We start from the raw sequence: 20,579 nt of genomic DNA on the forward strand, positions 1-20,579 counted from the left end.
TGGCTCAATGAATAGAGCATTGAACCTGGAGTTAGGAAGACCAGAATTCAAATTCAGCCTCAGATACTTACAAGATAGGTGACCTTCTTTGCAAGTCACTAAACCTCTGTTGTACCTCAGTTTCCTCAGTTGTAAAATGGGGATAATAATCGTACCCACTTCTCAGAATTGTGAGGATCAAATGAGTTAATATTTGCAAAGGGTTTAGCACAGTGCCTGTCACATAGTAGGTGCCAAATAAATGCTGACTGTTATTTTAAAGCAATTGGGCATTTGTCTGGTGGTCTGTATGGTAGCATGTACTTTGTCTGCTTTTCACGAGGGTGTACTAGGAGGGAGCACAGATGCTGGCAGCTTCTAGAAAGCCTGGCCAGTGGCTTGGCATCCTTGGAGTGTGCCCGCCCTGCCTCGTGAAATTTCCTCATCCCTGTGTTGACTGGCAAAAGCAATGTGAGGAAGGGTGTGGTCTCAGTCTTGGGTTAGCTTCCTCACTTGAGAGAGAATGTGCTCATTTCTTCCCACTGAGGTTTGAAGTTGTTCTCTTCCCATGAGCCACACTACTGTTCTGAGAGTCTCAGGTGATCAATGACTGGCTGTTTGGGGAGTAGGTGCGGTGGGTGTAGGTGGGAGTGCCTTTCCTGTCTTGTCTCTCCTGCAGAAATGGAAAACCCTTCTCTTACAAAAATCCCAGTCACTGTTTCTCCATATGGATGGGTGCCTGGGACTGACCTTGGTCAACCTTCCATCTGTGGATCATAGGATCATAGATTTAGAGTCTCAAAGTGAGTCAAAAGCCCTCATTTCATGGAGGAAGCCATTAAGGTCCAGAGAAGTTAAAATAGACTTATCCAAGGGCAAACAAATATGGCAGAGCCAATTTTTGAAAGCAGATCCTTTGACTTCACTAAATCACCCTTTCTTCTATTTAGATATACAATGGCCAAAGGGATTTGAGAGTGTAGAGTCAGAACTCTGCATTTTTTTTTCCATATGAATGCCAGTTAGGGTCTTGTACATGATTCATGGATAACTTAATTGTTTATGGCCTAGTGTTAATCCCATGTCTCCTAAGTCACTTTAGATCTAAAGAATATCTGAGCTAGCATCTCTAGCCCAACTTTTTCACTCTATTGAGGAGGAATCTGAGCCTTAGAGAAGTGAATTAGAGGCAAATCAGGTCTAGACCTCAGATGTCTTGATTCTCAGTTCAGGGCTATTTACGTAATGCTCCTTCTGCTCAATGTTCCCAGACTATTTCCAGGGGACTAGGGCACATTCCACAGCTGACTTCCTGACTCTTGAACTTCCTATCTGTTGGGTGTCCCAGCTGGTCCTTGCACTGCCTGCTGGCAGGGCGGGTGCCCTTTCATATCATCATTTGAATTGATTTTACCATAGATTAGTTCGATATTCCTGGCTCGGAGTAATATATTTTAATGAATTGTTATTCTATCTGATTTTTGCCCAGAAGAGTTTTTATCCTGGAGGACTCAATGCTAAGAACCCAATAAATCATTCCATAAATAAAGCTGGCCAGCCCAGACTGACGAGGGTCTCTTTGAGGCTGAGATCATTGAGAAAACAGATTCTACCATCTCCCACAATTATTCATTTTGGGATCTATCCTTACATATTGTTTGGACATTCTTCTTGTGGGTCAGAGTGGTTGTAGAATAGATGGAGGACTGTTTTTATGATCAGTGGACATGGGTTCAAATCCCAACTACAACTTACTATCAGTGTGACCTTGGAGAAGTCATGTCACACAGCATCATAGAATTTAGACCTGGAAGAAACAATTCAGGCCGATCCTCTCATTTTACAGGGGAGGAAACTGATCTCTCAAGGAAGTATGGGGTGCTAAATGGGGGAGTCAGGATTTGAACTCAGATCCAGAGTTCTTACCACTACATACCTCATTGCCTCTTGATCTTGGCTCCAGTTTCTTCATCTGTGAAATGAAATGATTGGAGAAGCTGATTGCTGAGGCCAATTTTAGTTCTCAATCCTTATGATATAACCAGAAATCTTTTCATATTGAGTCCCTGGGTAAGGATTGGTTAAATCCAAGAGTCCTAATCAGTTTAGTGTTTCAACCTCCAAGAATGATTCAGCTTTACATTTTAAAATGTGTATGTATGTATGTGTATGCAAATATATATACAGGGCATTCTAAAAGCTTTGATAACTTGGAACTTCATGAAAACTTTTGGGACACCTTGTATAACTTGTATGTTTTACCTATCTGTATTTATCTCTCTATATACATTTTTGTATGGATGTCCAGACCTGTGATTAAATCAGCATAAAGATTTCTTAATGGAGAAATTCCCTTTACCAATACCTATTGGCAGCTGTTCTATAACCTGGAGTTTTAGAGCTGCCTGGGATATTGAGAAGTTAGGGCACTTGTTGGGATCATATAATCAGTATGAATCAGAGGCAGAATTTGAATCTGGATCATCAGAGTCACTTAAACTACTGGGACATTGGGCCTCAGTTTCCTCCCCTGTAAAATGAGAAGTCTTAGATTCAATGATCTTCAAGGGTCTTTCTAGTTTTAAGTCTATAGTCCAATGATCCTGTGATCTTGATTCTTCCCCTCCCGCCCAATTACATGTAGAAGTAATTTTTAATGATCCTGATTCTAAGGCTTGCTTTCTCTCCCTCTGTTTCTCTCTCATGTACTTCCTTCCTTCCTTCCTTCCTTCCTTCCTTCCTTCCTTCCTTCCTTCCTTCCTTCCTTCCTTCCTTCCTTCCTTCCTTCCTTCCTTCCTTCCTTCCTTCCTTCCTTCCTTCCTTCCTTCCTTCCTTCCTTCCTTCCTTCCTTCCTTCCTTCCTTCCTTCCTTCCTTCCTTCCTTCCCTCCTTCCCTCCTTCCCTCCTTCCCTCCCTATCCCTAGGTGGCACAGTGGATATAGCACTGAGCATGGAGTCAGGAAGACCTGAGTTCAAATTCATCCCATACACTTAATAGCTGGGCAAGTCACTTAACCTTTCTTTGCATCAATTTCTTCATCCGTAAAGTGGGGATAGTAATAGATAATAATAGCACCTACCTTAAAGCGTTACTGTTAGAATCGAATAAGAATAATTGGAAAATGTTTAGCATGGTCCCTGGTACAAAGTAAGCCCTATATAAATGTATATTATTATTATTATTATTAATCATCTCTGTTTATCTACCCCCTCCCCTACTATAGTACAATATCAGGTAAGAGTCTTTGAAAGTAGAGATATTTCAATTGAAAGGAGAAACAGCCTTTTCCGGAGAGCCAGGATTGAATGGATGCTCTCCGAGGGCAGATACTGTTCTGTTTTGCTTTTCTATCTTCACTCCTAGTGCAGGGCTTTGCTCAAAGTAGGAACTTAGTAAATATTTGTTGAAGTGATTTTTTTTCCCTGTTAAACCTTTACCTTCCATCTTAGAATCAATACTATATATTGGCTCCAAGGCAGAAGAGTGGTAAGGGCTAGGCAATGGGGGTTAAGTGACTTGCCCAGGGTAACACAGCTGGGAAGTGTCTGAGGTCAGATTTGAACCCTGAACCTCCCATCTCTAAGCCTGACTCCCAATCCACTGAGCCACCCAGCTGCCCCCTGAATTGATTTATAATATCTAGGATTGACACCTTTTTATTCTTGGTCATTCTGGCCTGATACATGAGATTCTGGTGCTCTCCATGGCTGGTGGCAGGGAGCCTCTGCAGATCAGGTCATCCATAAACTGGCCAGAGATTTTGTCAGAGGAACACTTCACCCCTGGGTCAGTGTCTCGGAAGCAGCATTCCTGATGAGGTTAACCTCACTGTTGTGTGACGTGAGACTGGTGTGTTATCCACAGTGTAATCGTTAGTTACATTTCAGGGAGCCCCCAGTTTCCACTCCAAACATGGTGGTGGACAGAGCCTCTCCCTCCTCAGTCATACCTGGCACGCGTGGTGACTGGGTAGGTTTCGGAGCCTCCAGCTGCTTTGGCGATCTTTCCACAGGTTAGGGACCCCAGCCAGTCTGGGCTGAGCAGGAAGCCTTACCGCTTAGGGCAATGGGAAGATACCGTGTGACTTCTGGAAGGCTCTACCAGCCCTCAAATTCTGATTTGATGATTAGTAAATCCCAATTAAAATTCTCTTTCTGATGATAATTGGCATTTCTGGGACATGTTATCCAGTGCTGTTTATTCTCCTCTGGGTCTGTGTGACATTGGCCAGCTCTCCTTATATTACTTTTACCCCCCTCCCCCCCAAGAAAACAATCCCTTAAATTCCATCTTAGAATCAATACTAAGTATTAGTTCCAAGGCAGAAGGGCAGTAAGGGCTAGGCAGTGGGGGTTAGGTGACTTGCCCAGGGTCACACAGCTGGGAAGTGACCATATTTAATTCTGGGACCTCCCAACTCCAAGCCTGATGCTCTATCCACTGAGCTACCTCGCTGTCTCTCTCTTTTTTCTTTGTAATTACAACACCTGGCATAGTGCCAAGCCTGGAGTATGACCTTAATAAATGCTTTGAATTGAACTGAACTCCAGGAGAGAGCAATCTATAGGAAATAGAATAGAAGAATCAGAAGCAGCAGCCTGGACTAAGGACCTAAATTCTTGAACTTTTTCCCCCGACTTGTCCTCCAGCTGGTAGGGTGGGCCTGAACAAAAGGCTAATAACCAGGTTGAGCACCCTATTTTGTCCTGTAAAATAGCCTTCCTTCTGCTTCACTTCCTTCCTAACTCCCAAAGATAATGAACTCTCTATATTAAAAATTTCAGGTTGTAGTGTGGGATTCTCTGCCTCCAACCAGCCAGCCTAGACAGATGGGGCAGGGGAGGTTGTTTTCTGCTATTCTGAGATCTCCTTATCACCACGGAGACTCCACAGAGTATCCAGTAATTTCTAAATGATTCTAAGACAGAAGGTAAGGAGTAAAAAGGAAAAAAAAAGACAAAATAGTAGTATTGCCCTCAAGAAAGAGTATTCCCTACTTCTTGTTCTCTTGGGTTATTTTTTCTGTGGTTAGTTATCCAGCAAGTCGTTATCAAGCTTACTATGCCCTAGGTACTTTCACTATTGGCATAGTGAATGATTCCGAGATTAATCTGCTTGTAGGTTAATTTAAGTTCCTTCATGCTCTATTACGGGCTCTTTTTCTTTCCTTGTCTTTCCCTTCCCTCCTTCCACCCCCCCCACCCCCCATATCTTCCTCTTTCTTCCTCACTTTCTTTTATCCCATCTCTTCCGTTCTCCCTTCATGTAAGACCAGCATATTTTTCTGGCTTCTTGTAGTTGTTGCAAATAGCTCTTAAAGTGGTCGTGGTGGAAGGGGTAGGGTGGGATTTGGGGATGGGATGGGACTCTGCTCCTTTTAAATCTAACTGGAAGAATTAGGCTTGGATGGAACTATAGATCTTATAGATAGACTAGCCTTATGGAGGTCTGATAGAAGGAAAGAAGGGAGGGATATGGCAAATTGTTCAGATTCCCTAGAGATAAGTGGGAGATGGAAATGGGACTGGGGTATGGATTTATTCCTCCCACCCCCTTGTTCTAGAGATAGTTTCTTATAGACTGTTTAAGAATTCAGAGGGGAAGGAAAAAGGGAGGCTTTCTGATGATGATCTGGTCTGATGCTCTGGACCATTAAGCTATTTGTCATAGAGGAAGCTTTTCAAAATGAGGGGTAGGAGGCAGCTAGGTTTCAGCTAGGTGGCTCAATGGATAGAGAGCCAGGCCTAGAGATGGGAGGTCCTAGGTTCAAATGTGACCCCAGATACTTCCTAGCTATGTGACCCCTGGGCAAGTCACTTAACCTTGTGGCATTTAAAAGAGTTGATGCCATAAACTGTAATAATTAAAATGGTTGAGGTCATAAACTGTAGTGAGTAAAAGAGTGGAAGATATAAATTGTAGTAGATATAAGAGTGGGTGAGTAAATTGTGACTGCAGAAAATATGTTTTCACTACAGTGTCTTGTTTTAAATCAAATATAAGGTGGTCGCCAGGGAAAATATTCCCAATTATGAAATATACCCAAGTCAACTGGGTTTTATAGAGATTTTAATTAATAATACAATGAGGAATTAAAGAAAAAGAGAAAGAGAGAAAAGGGAAATAATGAGAAAAGGATAGGCTGGCCAGGGCACCCCTGGCCAACTCAGGCCTAAGCCCTTAAGAGAAAGATCAGTCAGTCCTTAATCACTCACCACAAGATCTGTCCAAGCAAGAATATAGACACCAGTTCAGCCAGCCATCCTTCTTCAGAGAGGGATTCTTCTGACTGTCTTCAAGAGCCTCTCCCAAGAGACTCCTTGGAGAACTGATCCAGCCAGAGTCCTCCTCAAGGGAGCTTCAGCCAGAGACTGTCCCAGCCAGAGTCCTCCTCAAGGGAGTTCCAGCCAGAGACCCCCTCTTCTTGTCAACTGGCTCTCCTTTTCTTATATAGGGGGTTTTCTCCTATGTCACCTCCCCTAAGTTCTTCCATCTACCAATCACAGTAGATGTTTTCCAAAGGACAGCTCATTCTGAATTCACGTTTTGTTATCACCTTCTTAATTCACATCTTGCTCTCACCTTTTCTGGGTAGACTAAAACTTCTGAGTAATTCACATCAGGAAAGCTCTGAGTAAGTTTTCACCTCCTTGCTCCTTGTAAGTTCACAAGTTGCCTGACCTTTATAGGTACTTAGCACCCTATTTTATTAATTCTAAAAATAGGCATGGCTTAAGTATGGGTGTAAGCATTCTCATTGTTCAGCAAGGAGTTTTCTCCCCTAAAGCAGTCCTAAGTAGGGTGGAGTAGAGGTCCTCCCATTTCTGATCCAAGTAGAGTTCTCACATTTTAGATAAGTAGCTTCACTGTTTAAAATGGGGAATAGTCCCATGTAAGTTTACAAGCCTGAGAAATTTCAAGATTCACAACCTCCAGTATCTAGCCCATACTACATTCTTTTTTCTTGGAACCAATACATAGTGTCTATTCTAAGGCAGAAGGTAAAGATTTTAAAGAAAAGAAAAAAAAGGAGATTGGATTTTTTTGAGTTACATTCTCAGCTCTATTGCCCAAATAGCCCAAAAGAACTTTGGAATGAGTTATCAGTTGAAGTAGTTGGAGTAAATGAATGAATTTTCTGAGAGGGACGTTGACAGCCTAGAGTTTGTCCAGAGGACAGTGACCAGGCTGGTGAGGGTTTTGGAGACCTCATCTTATGAGAAGTGCTGGTGAAAACTGGAAAAGCAAGGACCAACATCCTAGCTTATCTTGGTTCAGGGTGAAGAGATGAGGATATCTATTTCCCTCATTCCTTGGAGACGTGGAAGGAACTGTCTGTCATTTTGCCTTGTTTTGCTGGACTGTTTTTCTTTGTTAGAAGGGAAGGATCATTATGTAGAGGGGAAGGTGGGGGAATATTCATAAATGATTGTGATATTAAAACAAAATACATCATTAAATTTTTTTAAAAAGAGAAACAGAAGGGATATTATAACTGTCACAGTGATTGAAGGAAGGCAAGCAGACTTTGTTTAAATCAATAGTATTAAACTAGGAGGAAGCTTAGGGCTAAAATTGTGGGGAGGTAGATTTTGCCTCTTTACCAGGAAGAACTTTGGAACAATTATCATTGTGAAATCTCTGCTACAAGAAGTGACGAGGGTCAAACCAGAGGCTGGATCAATGGACCAGAATTTTTTAAGGTCCTACTATGTGCCAGGCAGTTTTAAATATGAGGATAAATGTACAAAGAATGAAATAATCTCTTCCCTCAAGGAGGACATAATACTCACTCTTAGAGATAACTGGCACACACACAATGTAGCTATATAGAGAATGAATACAAAGTAAGTATGTGGTGATTGGGGAAGGAAGAAGAGCTTGGCATCAGCAATTGGAGAGGGTCAGCTTGATGTGGATGGTGCTTCAAGAGCTCCTAGAAGGAAGGGAAGGATTCAATGGGGGAAAGATGAGAAGGGAGTGAATTCCACACATGAGGCATGATCATTGCAAAGACATGGAGAAGAGAGTGCCCTCTGTGAAACACACACACACACACACACACACACACACACACACACACACACACACACACATACACACACACAGAAAGAAGGCCAGCTTGACTGGATCACAGAGTCAAGAGTGAGACCATTGGCTGGGTAAAATGGGGCCAGGTTGTGAAGGGCTTTAATGCTAAAGAGAAGACTTTTTATTTACTTTTAAGTCTCTTAATCTCTCTATGCCTCAGTCTCTTCATTTGTAAAATGAGGGAGTTGACTCTGTGCCTTACCTCTAAATATATAAGCCTCTAGTGGAGGCAACAGGGAAACATTGGATTTTATTGGGTGTAGATGTGTGGTGAAGTTGAAATGGTGAGTCTTGAGCTTGATTTACATATGTTTGAAAGGAGTAGGGAAGAAACCAGTAGAGAATTAGAAGATTAGAGAAAGAAATGGGATGACTGAGGAAACAGTCTGCTGGAGAAGATGCAAGGTGATGGGATCCTCTTCCATGTAGGTGGGTTTGTGACAAAAAACAGGGTCACCTAATTGTTAAAGACTGAGAAAGAGGAGAGTGTATATACATGTGGGAGATGTGAAAGGGTCTTGAGATGTAGAGGGAGTTCCTATGAACTTCCCCCTCCATTTTCTCAGTAAAGTAAGAGTATGACTGTCTACTAAGACTATTAAGGAAGAGTTTCCTGCCTTGAGAAGGGATCTTGGGTCTGTCAGACCTTTAATACATATGATTTTATTCCCCCACTACTTAGGAGTAACTAATTTTCTAGGAAGAAGGAAGATTCAGATTATTTCAGATACCAATTGGTTTTAATTTGATTGAATTATAATTTAGTTGTAGAAGCAATCTTCCCTCCTGAAGCACTTATATATGGGGAAGAGGTTTGAACACTCCCCCATCCCAGTGTCATGTCACTGGCTACAGAAGAAAAACAAAACAAAACCTGACTAGTACCTTGCTGTGTCGATGGTAGAGCTAGAACAACTATTTTCAAAATGCCCAGCCCATGAGTTCTGGCCTCTTCCCAACTCATTGGGAGCACTACCATTTCTAGTGCTAGTAACTGGGATAAAAGAGAGGGAAAACTACCTTCTATATATAATCATTTCAAGAAGGAGACTAAGGGATAGGGTCATACTTGGGGGCCCCTTCTTCTGTCCTCTTTGACAAATAAGCCAGAAACATATTGCTTCTAGGTTCTCTTCTGTTTTGTTTGGAAACTATGACCTGGTTGGAAGAGTTGGGTTCTCTCTTGCTTCAACCTATCCTTCCTCTTGTTGGTTACTAAAGATTTTGATTTCAGAACCTATTAGGGATAAGGTCATGAATCTAGAGCCTTAGAAGGGTCAGTAGGGGCCATTCCCTCTCCTCTCACTTTATAGATGAGAAATAAAGGCTTTTGGAAGCGGTATGACTTGTCCAAGGTCACACAGTAGAAGTCCTCAGAGGTGGAATTTGAATCTAGATTCTTGGACCCCAGAACCAATGTTCGTTCTGCTGTACCCTGCTGCCTTCTAGGTTGATAAGGGCTATAGTAAGTAGAGCACCTGGGTGGCACCATGAATAGAGCTTTAGGCTTGGTGTCAGGAAGACTCATAAGGTATCATAAGACTCACTTAATAGCTGTGTGATCTTGAGCAAGTCACTTAACCCTGTTTGCCTCAATTTCCTCATATATAAAATAATCTGGAGAAGGAAATGACCAACCACTGCAGTATTTTGGCCATGACAAATGGTGTCATGAAGAGTTGGACATGACTGAAACAACAGAACAAAAATAGTAGAAGTACCAGTGACTTGTTCTTTTATAAATGTCTTAGTTCCTTCATGGGGGAAATGATTTCTAATCTTATACATCCTCTGTAATTTTTACTGCATTTTGCTTTGTATTACTTTTTCATGTGTTGTTATATATATGTATAATAAACAAATCATTATATATAATATATAAAATATATAACACAAATATTTATATGTAAATAAATATAAACATTTATATAAATATTTACATGTAAAGAAATTTTATATACAAATTTTTATACATAAATCTCTGTCTGTCTGTCTGTCTATCTCCTGGTTATTAGATTATAAGATGTGGACAGCTTCTAGAAGAGGTTGGTCAGGCTAGTAAGAGGTCACTTGAAGAACTAGAGATGTTTAACCTAGGAGAGAGAAGGGGTATGGGTGTGTGTGTGTGTGTGTGTGTGTGTGTGTTTGTGTCTGTGTTGTGTCTCTTTAGATATTTGAGGGATTTCACATGAAGAGAGAGGAACTAGGAGGAATGATTGGAAGTGCCAGTGGGCAGATTTGGGCTCAGAAAGGGCCTAGGATCATAGATCCAGAGATGAAAGAGACCTCAGGGACCATCTAGTCCAGTCCCCTCATTGAGGAAACTAAGGCATAGGGAGATAAATTGATCATAAAAGGTCATGTAGGTAGTGTCAGAGGTGGGATGTGAACCAAGATTCTTTGCCTCCAAAGGCAATGCTCCTTCCAGATGTGAGATGCCAGCACAGATTGTGTTAGCTCTTCCCATGTCTACAGGGTATGTGGAAGCAAATTCAAAGGGGACCCATGGTCAGGGAACACCTTGGGGGCTGGTTAGACTAGCACAATGCTCAACACATAGTAGGCACTTAATGAAGGTTTATTGGCCAGCCTGTTGCTGGGAGGTTCCCCAGAGCAGTGAATGTTAGGAAAACTCCAAAGAGAGTGGGATGTTGGGATGTGGCCTCTGGGGCAGAGGGAGGGTGACATAAAGGAAGTGGCTTCTCAGAGCCTGGCATCAGTCACTTGGAAGACAGGCTATGGTGGTGGACATGATCGAATGACTGAGGTACGAGGTCCCTGTGTGCTCAAAGGGTTTGCTTGTGTGTGCCTTTGTGTGTGGGTGGATATGGATGCTTGGGACTGGTTAGCCTCTGTGTCCTTTTTCACTGTACTGTGTATTATCTCTAGTGACACACTTTGGTTGGCTGGTGGCATGTGTATGTTTTAGGATGTTTCTGTTTTGTGGTTGAATAATCATTTGGTTTTGGCAGGGGGAGAGAGAGAGAGAGAGAGAGAGAGAGAGAGAGAGAGAGAGAGAGAGAGAGAGAGAGAGAGAGAGAGAGAGAGAGAGAGAGAGAGAGAGAGAGAGAGAGAGAGGGAAGGTGGGAGAGAGGGAGGGAGGGAAGGAGGGAGGGAGGAGAGAGAGTTTTGTGGTTGCCTGATCACTTGGTTTTGATTGTGTGAGTGTGAGTGTGTGTTTTGTGGTTGCCTGATCACTTGGTTTGGGTTGTGTGAGTGTGAGTGCATGTGTGTGTGTGTGTGCATATGTGTGTGTGTTTTGTGGTTGCCTGATCACTTGGTTTTGGCTGTGAGAGTATGAGTTCCTGTAAGGGTATATGTGAGAGTATGTGTATTTAGGGACCGTACTTGTGACCTGTGGGTCAGGTTGTGTTCTGGGCTGAGCATGTTTGCATCTCCTGTACTTTGGGGTCTCTATCATAGAGATTTTCACATTGGAGGGTTTCTTATTGGAAACTGATGGCTATCCTCACTTTAGACACCTTCCTACAAGATAACTTCCTACACCCATACATAGGCTCACAGATCTAGAGCTAGAGGGAACTCCAAAGTCATCTTCAAACCCTTCATTTTAGAGATGAAGAAATTTGGACCTAGAGAAGGGATTAGACTTTACTCTGAGAGTAAGTGATAGATCCAGGATTTGAACCCAGGGCTTGCTAGTCTACCATTCTTTCCATGGAATCATCTTGCATCTTCTAGGCTGGGTATACAAGTCTGGGTATGCGTGCATGTTTGGGTATTTGGATTTTACCGTGAATGTTTGTTTGAATGTCTGCTGTCTGTATGTGGATGTGTTCTGGAATGCTTCTTATTGTTAGGTTATATGTCTCATGTCTGGGTTATGGGTGTGTGTAAGACAAAGACAAAGAAAAAGAAACAGAGTGAGTGAAAGGGTGAGACAGAGAGCAAGGGAGGAAAGGAAAGAGAAAAGGGAGGAGAAGAAAGGAGGGAGAGAGACAGAATGAGAGAGCAGGGGGAGAGGTGAGAGGGAAGGAGGAAGGGTGAGAGAGTAAGGGGGGAAAGGAGAGAGAGAAAGGGAAGAGAAGAAAGGAGGGAGAGAGACAAAATGATAGAGCAGGGGGAAAGGAGAGAGGGAAGGAGGAAGGGTGAGACAGAGTAAGGGGGGAAAGGGAAGAGAAGAAAGGAGGAAGAGAGACAAAATGATAGAGCAGGGGAAAAGGGAGAAAGGCTGAGAGAGATAAAGGCATGGGAGGAAAAAGAGAGAGTAGGAGAGAGAGACAGGCAGAGGAGGAAGAGGGAAAAGAAGAGACAGAGACAGATGAGCAGAAAGAAAGAGGCTGATGTCTGGATTGAGGTTTGGGAGGGACCCTTTCTTCATTTGCCAGCTGGGGACCTAGGGTGGGAGTTTTGGGGTGGTGGGGATAGAGTACATGCATATGGGAGGGATGGAAGTGGTAGGGGGCAGGGCTGGTTGTAGTGTGAAGTCACCAAGTTCCTTTGGGCGGGCGGGGAAAGTTCTTAGTCCCTGAGTCAGAGGGCTGGCCCCAAGCCCCTTAGAACTCACTTTTTCCTTCCAGAGAAAGTGTTGCTCCTAGGAGTGTAGACTGAGCAAATCTGGGAGCAGTCCCAGAGCCACCCAGAGCCCCTAGAGCAGCCAACCACCAGCCTTGAAGCTGGGTTGGTCCCCTCCTTACACTGTGATTCCTGCAGTGGGGCTGGTCTGAGCATTTCCTGCTGCCTTTGCTCAGTCATCTCTTTTTCGCCCCCAACTTCAGAGGCCTTCCATGGCCCTCCTAATTCTCACTGACCAACAGATGCTGGTGGGGGGTGGGGGTGAGGCGGATTATGGACCTGTGCCCCTAACCTGTGAGCAGTCTGATCTTCTCTAAGCCAGCCTCTGTCCAGAAGACCTTTGGAAGGCTTGGAGCAGGACTGAGGCTGACCCAAGGTTTTGGCTGACCTTTAATGGGTCCCTAATGAGAATGTGGCTTCCGTTCAATTCTTTTGTCTTCCTGTTTTCCACGAGTCTCTGTGGATCAGCTTCGACTGGATTTGTGGATTTTTTTAAACTCCTCTTTCCTCCCCTTCCTTCTCTTCTCCCCTCTTTCTCCATCCTCCCACCCCTTGTCTCCTTTCTTCCTCCTTCTCCCCCTGCTCTCCTGCACATGCTCACCAAATGTGCTTTCAAAGAAAGGCTCCTGTATCAGTCCTTGATATTTTAGTGTGCCTTTAAGCGAGTGTCCTTTGTGCCTCCGTGCCTGAAGGCCTTATTTCTGGCAGTGAAAGCCTGTGGCTCCTAGCAGGTGTTGGGCGAGTAACGGCGAGAAGGGCACAAGGAATCTGCCTTTGGAACTGCCCATTTGGCGGCTGATGCCTTGACCTGTGCTTCGGGCTGCTTTGATGTGAGGAGTCTTTGATGCAGGTTGAGGGAGGCGGCTTCTCCTCCTCTTCCCCCAGCATCTCCGCCTCCCGATTCCCTCTCCTGGCAGGAAGTCGAAGGCTTCATGGCCGTGCTTGGCTCACGAGAGCTCTTGGCCCTCTTGTGTCCGGGGCGATGGAACAGAAATAGGACACACACTCCATTGACCTGCTCTCTCTCTTTGTTCTTCCGCAGAGGTGGTGGGGCACACCCAAGGGCCCCTGGATGGGAGTCTCTACGCCAAAGTGAAGAAGAAGGACTCCTTGCACGGCAGCACAGGCGCGGTCAACGCCATCCGCCCAACTCTCTCCGCCACCCCCAACCACGTGGAACACACTCTGTCGGTGAGCAGCGATTCAGGGAATTCGACTGCTTCCACCAAGACTGACAAGACCGATGAGGCGGCGGGTCCTCCTAACGCTCCTCTGTCCCTGAGCCCCGAGGAGAAGCGTGAGCTGGAGAGGCTGCTCAGTGGCTTTGGCTTAGACCGGGAGAAGCAAGGGCCCATGTACCACGCCCGGCACCCTACGTCCCGCCAACACGGGGGACCCGCTGCCCCCTCGTCTGGGCGCCATGTTGTCCCCGCCCAGGTCCACGTCAATGGTGGGGCGATCCCTTCTGAGAGGGAGACAGACATCCTGGATGATGAGCTCCCCAACCAGGATGGGCACAGTGTAGGCAGCTTGGGCACTCTGTCATCCCTGGATGGCATCACCAACACCAGCGAGGGCGGCTACCCCGAGGCTGTGTCTCCACTGACCAATGGCCTGGACAAGCCATACCCAGCAGAGCCGATGGTTAATGGCAGCAGCTACCCCTATGAGACCCCAACCCGAGCTCCCCTCACTCAGACAGTCCGTGGGGCCCCCATGCGACCCTCGTTCTCAGCCCAGGAGGGCCTCTCTGGGTACCAGCGGGAGGGCCCACACATGGGATGGCAGCAGTCGTTGACCAACCCCCACTACGGTTACGATGCCAATGGGATGTTCCGCTCTCAGTCCTTTCCAGAAACTGAGCCTCAGTTGCCCCAAGCGCCAGCTCGTGGTGGGAGTAGTCGAGAAGCAGTGCAACGGGGTCTGAATTGTTGGCAGCAGCAACAGCAGCAGCAGCAGCAGCAACCTTGCCCACCTCCACGCCAACAAGAGAGAGCTCGTCTAGAGAGCCACACACCCATCGGGCCCAGCCCCCAGCCTTCTGTGGAGACTTCCACCTCTGGTCTCCCCGAGTTCCCCAGGGCAGCCTCCCAGAAGGAGATCGAGCAGTCTATCGAAGCGCTCAACATGCTAATGCTTGACCTAGACCCTGCCTCATCTGCCTCCCCCTTGCACAAGTCACAGAGTGTCCCTGGGGCCTGGCCAGGGGCTTCTCCTCTTGCCTCCCAGCCTCCCCCTGGTCTCTCCCATCAGTCCCAGCCTCTGGCGCAGTCAAGATCTGGCTACATCCCAAGGGGACATCACCTAGGAACAGCTGAACCAGCTCCCCAAATCTCCCCAGATTCTGCTTCTCCTGGGAGGTCTTACTCTCCTTATGAATACCAGACATCTTCAGCTGTACCCAGCCAGAATTACCAGCCCAGAAGTCCAGTCTCTTCTACTTCTGCTGCTTTCTTGGCTTCCTCCAGCCCTCCAGGACCTCGTCAACCTCCAGCAACTCTCCCTGGCCTCACAACTCAACCTCAGCTCCCTCCAAAGGAGACTGGTTCAGATCCATCCCGGACCCCTGAGGAAGAGCCCTTGAATCTAGAGGGGCTGGTGGCCCACAGGGTGGCAGGTAAGAACCGAAGGAACCTGAATTGTCTCCATCAATTTTCCCCTTTTCCCTTTTCCTTTTGAGTTCTTGAGTGACCTGGATAGAGGAGGGTTATAAAAGGGAGCCTTTGGGAGGCATTCTGGGTAGGTTATGGAGAGGTAACATCCTGGTCTTTTACGTGATGAACTTCAGCTCCATGGGCTTAGCTGGCTGATTTCAGCAATCTGGGACAGAAGTGGGAGCTGGTATGAAAGAAATTGGTACAAGTTTTTCACCCCTATTTGAGGTTTGGGTTGGCAACTCAGAATGTCGACTTTGTACTCTAGATGGAGTGTTCTTCACTTGGGATCCACAGTCCTTGCATAGAATATTTCAGGGGGTCTAAGAACTTGGATGAAAAAAAAAGCATCTTTGTCTTCCTTCAGCTGTGATTGTAGGCAACCATCAATAGTATGAAAAAGGATCCACAGGCTTCACTAGACTGCCAAAGGGGTCCTTGACACAATGGAAGGTTAGGAATTTCTGCCCTGTGCTGTCTAGCTTGGGTTTTCTCTTGGGTAGAGGCAGAACTAGGAGCAGGATAGACTGCCTAGGTACAAGAATTCACCCCATACCATCCTGGTGCTCGAATTCCATCAGGGGAAGGTAATATTTCCCGGGAGGAAGGAGGAAAAAATTGGGATGCCAGAGCCAGGGGTAGAAAGTTTCTGGTAAAGCTAAATCATCATATGGAATATTTAGGGTAGGATAAGGAAGAATTGCCATGTAAGCCACAAAAATACTTGCTTGACCAGTCATAGAACCAGATCCCTGGAAGGGACTTCAGTGATCGTTTAGGCCAACCACCCACATTCTACAGTGCAGGCATCTGAGCCCCCCCCCCCCCCAAGTGATGTAATTTGCCTAAGATCACACAGTGAATTAGTATTCGAGCTGGGATCCAAACCAAGGCCCACTGATTCCAAAACCTCTATTCTTTCCACTGAACCATGATTCACTTTTTATAAGGCAGTTGCAATTCTTCCTCTTCTTGACCCTTTGCTGAGGCATCCACTGGTTGGAATCCGTATTGTAATTATTTTTAAGGGGGATCTGGAGGTGATCTGAGGAATCTTGAAGCAAGATCAGGCATTGGGCCAGGCCCCTCAGCTGATTAGGGGACATGGAAATTTCAGAGAGGAGTGGACTGGGCAGAGAAACAGATTCCTCTGCTTTACTCCCACTCCCTAATGGGGAAGCTGAGTCACTGTGCCAGCTGCAGAGAGAATAGACAACACCCCTTCCCTTTATATGACCAAAGAAAATAGAGGAAGATGTGGTGTCAAGGGCTTCCCAATGGGATTCTGTGCCTGAGGGGGTGTAGGATAACTAGGGAGGCAGCTCAGCTCTGTGGATTCAGTACAGTCTCTGGGACTTGGCATCTGAGGATGCAGAATTGGCCTCACTGTTTGGACTTGACCAAGAAGAGATTTCTTATAGACAGAGAACTCTTTGTTGAGTTAAGTGACCTGTTTTCAATTCTTTGGAAGGTGGGACTTCCAAGAAGTATCATAACCCTCCCTTTTCCCTTCTATATAATGGGCACATTCCTGTCATAGGAATTTACCAATTCCTTTTTTTTCTTTTTTAATAAACCCTTACCCTTGTGCCTTGGAATGGCCACTAAATATGTGTTCTAAGGTTGATGGGCGATAAGGGCTAGGCAGTCGAAGTTAAGTGACTTTTCCAGTATCACAGAGCTTGCCATAGACCCCTAACACATCAAGCTGGTCCATCTCACTCCTTCCAAGCATGATTCCCTAACCTAAGAAAAAAAAAGGATTTTATTTTATTTTTAAAAACTTGTTCCTTCTGTCTTAGAATCAACTCTGTATATTGGTCCCAAGGTAAAAAAAGTGGTAAGGGATAGGCAATTGAGGTTAAGTGACTTGTCCAGGGTCACATAGCTAGGAAGTGTCTGAGGTCACATTTGAACCCAGGAACTCCCATCTGTAGGCCTGACTCTCAGTCACCTGAACCACCTAGCTGACTCTAAAGGCATCTGATCTTGAAGATCTCCAGGGAGATACACATAGACTTAAAATATACTGTTTTGGGGCAGCTAGGACATCAAAGATGGAAGGAACCATTAGACAGAATCCCACCACCCTCATTTTATAGATGGGAAAACTGAGGATGGAGATCTCCCAAATTTTAAGAAGTGAAGAATTGGACCCTAAGTAGGAAAAAATTATTTGGGGAATTGTGGGAGATTAGGAATAGATTTGATTATGGAAGTAGAAAATATTTTCAGAGTATGCAGAGCTCTACCATCAGTCATCCTGGGCAGCCAGAAGTATTTCTGGCTATAGTGATGAAATTTATATTTCTAGGGTAAGCAGATATTTATAGCTAGGTATTCATAGCCCTTGGGATCCAGAGATGGACAATTAAATTTTGTTCAGTTTTATTCAAATCAACAACCATTTATTTATTGTTTACTATGTGTTAGATACTGGGTTATATGCTAGGATATAAAGATTGAAAATCAGCTTAATCTCTATCTTCAAGGAGTTATTTGACTGATGGGTTTAAGATCACAGATATAGAGCTGGGAAGAACCTGAAAAGCCACCTAATCCAAATTTTTCAGATGAGGAAACTGAGGCCCAAGGAAATTAAGTGGTTTTTCAAAGGTCACACAAGAGGGCAAGCCTCAAAGGAGGGCTGTATATACAGACAACTGTAATACATGTTAGGAAATAATTAAGTACACAAAAAGATGAAACAGTGGTCTAGGAATTCATGGACAAGGGGACCATTTCAAGTTAGGTGAAAAGTGGGGCAGACAAAGAGTGAAATAACCCCTTTTCTCAATGAGTTTACAAGCTAAACCATGGGAGAGATGTTTTGGAGGAAGCATCTATAAGACTTGGGAAATGACTGAATTTGACAGTGAAAAAGAAGGAAGAATACACTAACGTTCTGGGTAATTGATGGGGCTATTAACAAACTAGGATGAAGGACAGATTTTTGAAAGTGGACAATGAGTTCGCTTTGGGCCATGTTGAGTAGGAGGGATGTTGGCAGGCTATCTAGCTCCATGTATCTAACAGGTAATTAGAAATGTGAGACCATCTTGCTTAGGGACAAGATTGAGGATGGAGATCTATATTCTGGAGTTTTCTAGATGAAGGTGATGAAAATTGAAGTCTTGTTAACAGAATGAGAAGAGAAAAAGGCCAGGGGACTAGCTGTGCATAAGCACCTGAAAGACAAAGAAGAAAAAACTAGCAAGAAGAATCATTTAGGGAGTTAGGATGAGACAATGCCATGGAAACCAAAGGAAGAGAGTATCAGGGTGGTTCTACCTTTGAGAGAACAATGGTGGAAGGAGAGGGATGGAAGCCAGGCTGTTGGGTGTGAGGGGTGAGTGGTGAGTAAGATGAGCCAGTGAGTGTAGACTCCTGCTTCTAGCCATTGGATGATAATTTGCTGCAGATGAGAAAGGGAAAGATTTTAGAGAAGTTAAGATGAGATGGGATATTGAGCCCTTTAGAAAGCCAGCTTGGGCAAGGAAAAGGAAGAGATGGAAGAAGGACACAGAGAAGTTCTGATCAACGGAAGAGAGGAGCTGTGGGAGCTTAGCATGGATGGCTGCAATTGTCTCTAAAACAGGAGGTGAAGTCATCTGTTGAGAAAGGAGCGATGGGGATGGAGACAAGTGCTTTAGGAAAAAGGAAGAGGTTTTTTAGAGCTATTATGGGGAGTGTGATAGAAAGTCAATAAGAGAATAAAAGGATTGCTTTGTGGCAATGAAGGTCTAGTCTATGAAAGATTGCATAAGACTCTCTTTAGCAGGGCTCTTTTGTTCTCCTCACCCCTTGTCTTTCCCTCTCTGGCTGTGGGGAAGGGGTTGATGCATTTCAAGGAGTGGGTACCTTTTAACTTGAGAATAAAAATAGCCAATATTTGTATTGCAATTTAAGGTTTGCTTTAGATATATTATTTCATTTTAGCCCAGTGAGATTGGGGCTATTATTATCTCCATTTTAGGAATGTACAAACTGATGTGAAGAATGGGTAATGTGACTTTGCCAGAATCACACAGCTAGTATCTGAGGCAGTAAAGAACTAAGGTCTTCCTGACTCAAGGCCACTGCCATCTATCCACTATGCCACGTTGTGTCCCTCTCCCCAAACCAAATCATAAAATATATACAGTTATGTGTGTAGGGGGAGATGAGAGGTTTAACCTGGAGACTGCCAGCTCTAGGTGGCTCTCAGTGAAATAAAGAAACCCTAAAGGCTAAGAAACTAGATGGGAGGAGGTAGATGGAACCAGATAGCTCCAAGACTGGCAGCTCCTTATTTTGGTATCTGGCTGCTTTTTGGCTTTTTCTTGCCATTTTTAAGTGTGGAGAGTCCCTTCATGTGGGAGAATGGAAAAAGCACTGCACTTGAAGGGGAGAGCTCCAGACTCAAATCCTAGTCCTGATGCTTTCCATCTTTGTGACCATGGCAAGTTGCTTAATATCGCTGTGCCTCAGTTTTACACTGTAAAATGGGGGAATAATAATTACAGTACCATGTTTTTTTGTGAAGAAATTCTTTTTTTAACCTTAAATTAAGCCTTAAACCAAAGCTTCTCTGGGGCCCTTTACCTTCAAGGTTTAACTCAAGCTTTTCTAGGAGTTAGTCATTGTTTACTGTGTGGGCTGACATTTTCTAGTCCATGGTGGGGAGTTCTCCCTTGAGTATGTGGCCTCATCCTCCATTACTGTCACTCCATCTCCTTTGCCAGAGGCCAAGAATCTCCAGCCCTTTCAGTCCTCTGGCCCCCTTAGGCCTGGCAGAAAAGATGTGAGGGAAAGGGAGGGCATCTGGCTGGCACACAGTGTCCCCCTTCTCATTCACTCCTCAGCTGACTCGAGGACAAGATGTGTAGAGCGGGTAGCTATTTATGGTCCCCTAAGGCCATAAATCTCATTGGTCCCCAACCAGGCATGAGTGGAATTTCTTACATCAGCGGTTCCTACTTCCATGACTTCCTCTGCAGCCATACAGGGAATCTGGCCATGGCATAACAGAATTTAGAGTAGAAAGAAAAATGTATGGAGGGGAGAAATTGGAGAAAGGAATCCTAGTTGGAGGGAAAAGCATGAGCAATGGCATGATGGTTGGAAAATTCTGGGACTTTGGGGGAACAGTGAAGCATTTGGTCTAGCTGGTACTTATAAGATAATTTTTGGGGAGAACATATTATACACGGATATATATTGAGCATTTAGGTGTTATTGTGTAGGAGGCAGGGAAATGTTCATTTTTGAGTGGGGCATAGTCAGATTGAAATGATACTTTAGGAAGATGATAAGGATGGATTGGGGAGGAGAAAGACT

At 44.7% G+C, this 20,579-nt stretch overlaps 1 protein-coding gene across 20 annotated transcripts in view; it reads left to right on the forward strand.

The window, feature by feature from the left end:
- Positions 1 to 20,579, forward strand: part of TNS1 (tensin 1) — a 338,276-nt gene that overhangs the window by 261,898 nt on the left and 55,799 nt on the right. For 19 of the 20 annotated variants that reach the window (XM_056808034.1, XM_056808035.1, XM_056808037.1 and 16 more), the window contains one exon: positions 13,649 to 15,223. In XM_056808034.1, the coding sequence (XP_056664012.1) occupies positions 13,649 to 15,223 (1,575 nt within the window). The remainder of the gene's footprint in view (positions 1 to 13,648; positions 15,224 to 20,579) is intronic. The other variant, XM_056808046.1, reaches the window with a different exon arrangement.

This window comes from Monodelphis domestica, chromosome 8 (genome assembly GCF_027887165.1).
Source record: "Monodelphis domestica isolate mMonDom1 chromosome 8, mMonDom1.pri, whole genome shotgun sequence".
NCBI classification, from domain to species: domain Eukaryota; kingdom Metazoa; phylum Chordata; class Mammalia; order Didelphimorphia; family Didelphidae; genus Monodelphis; species Monodelphis domestica.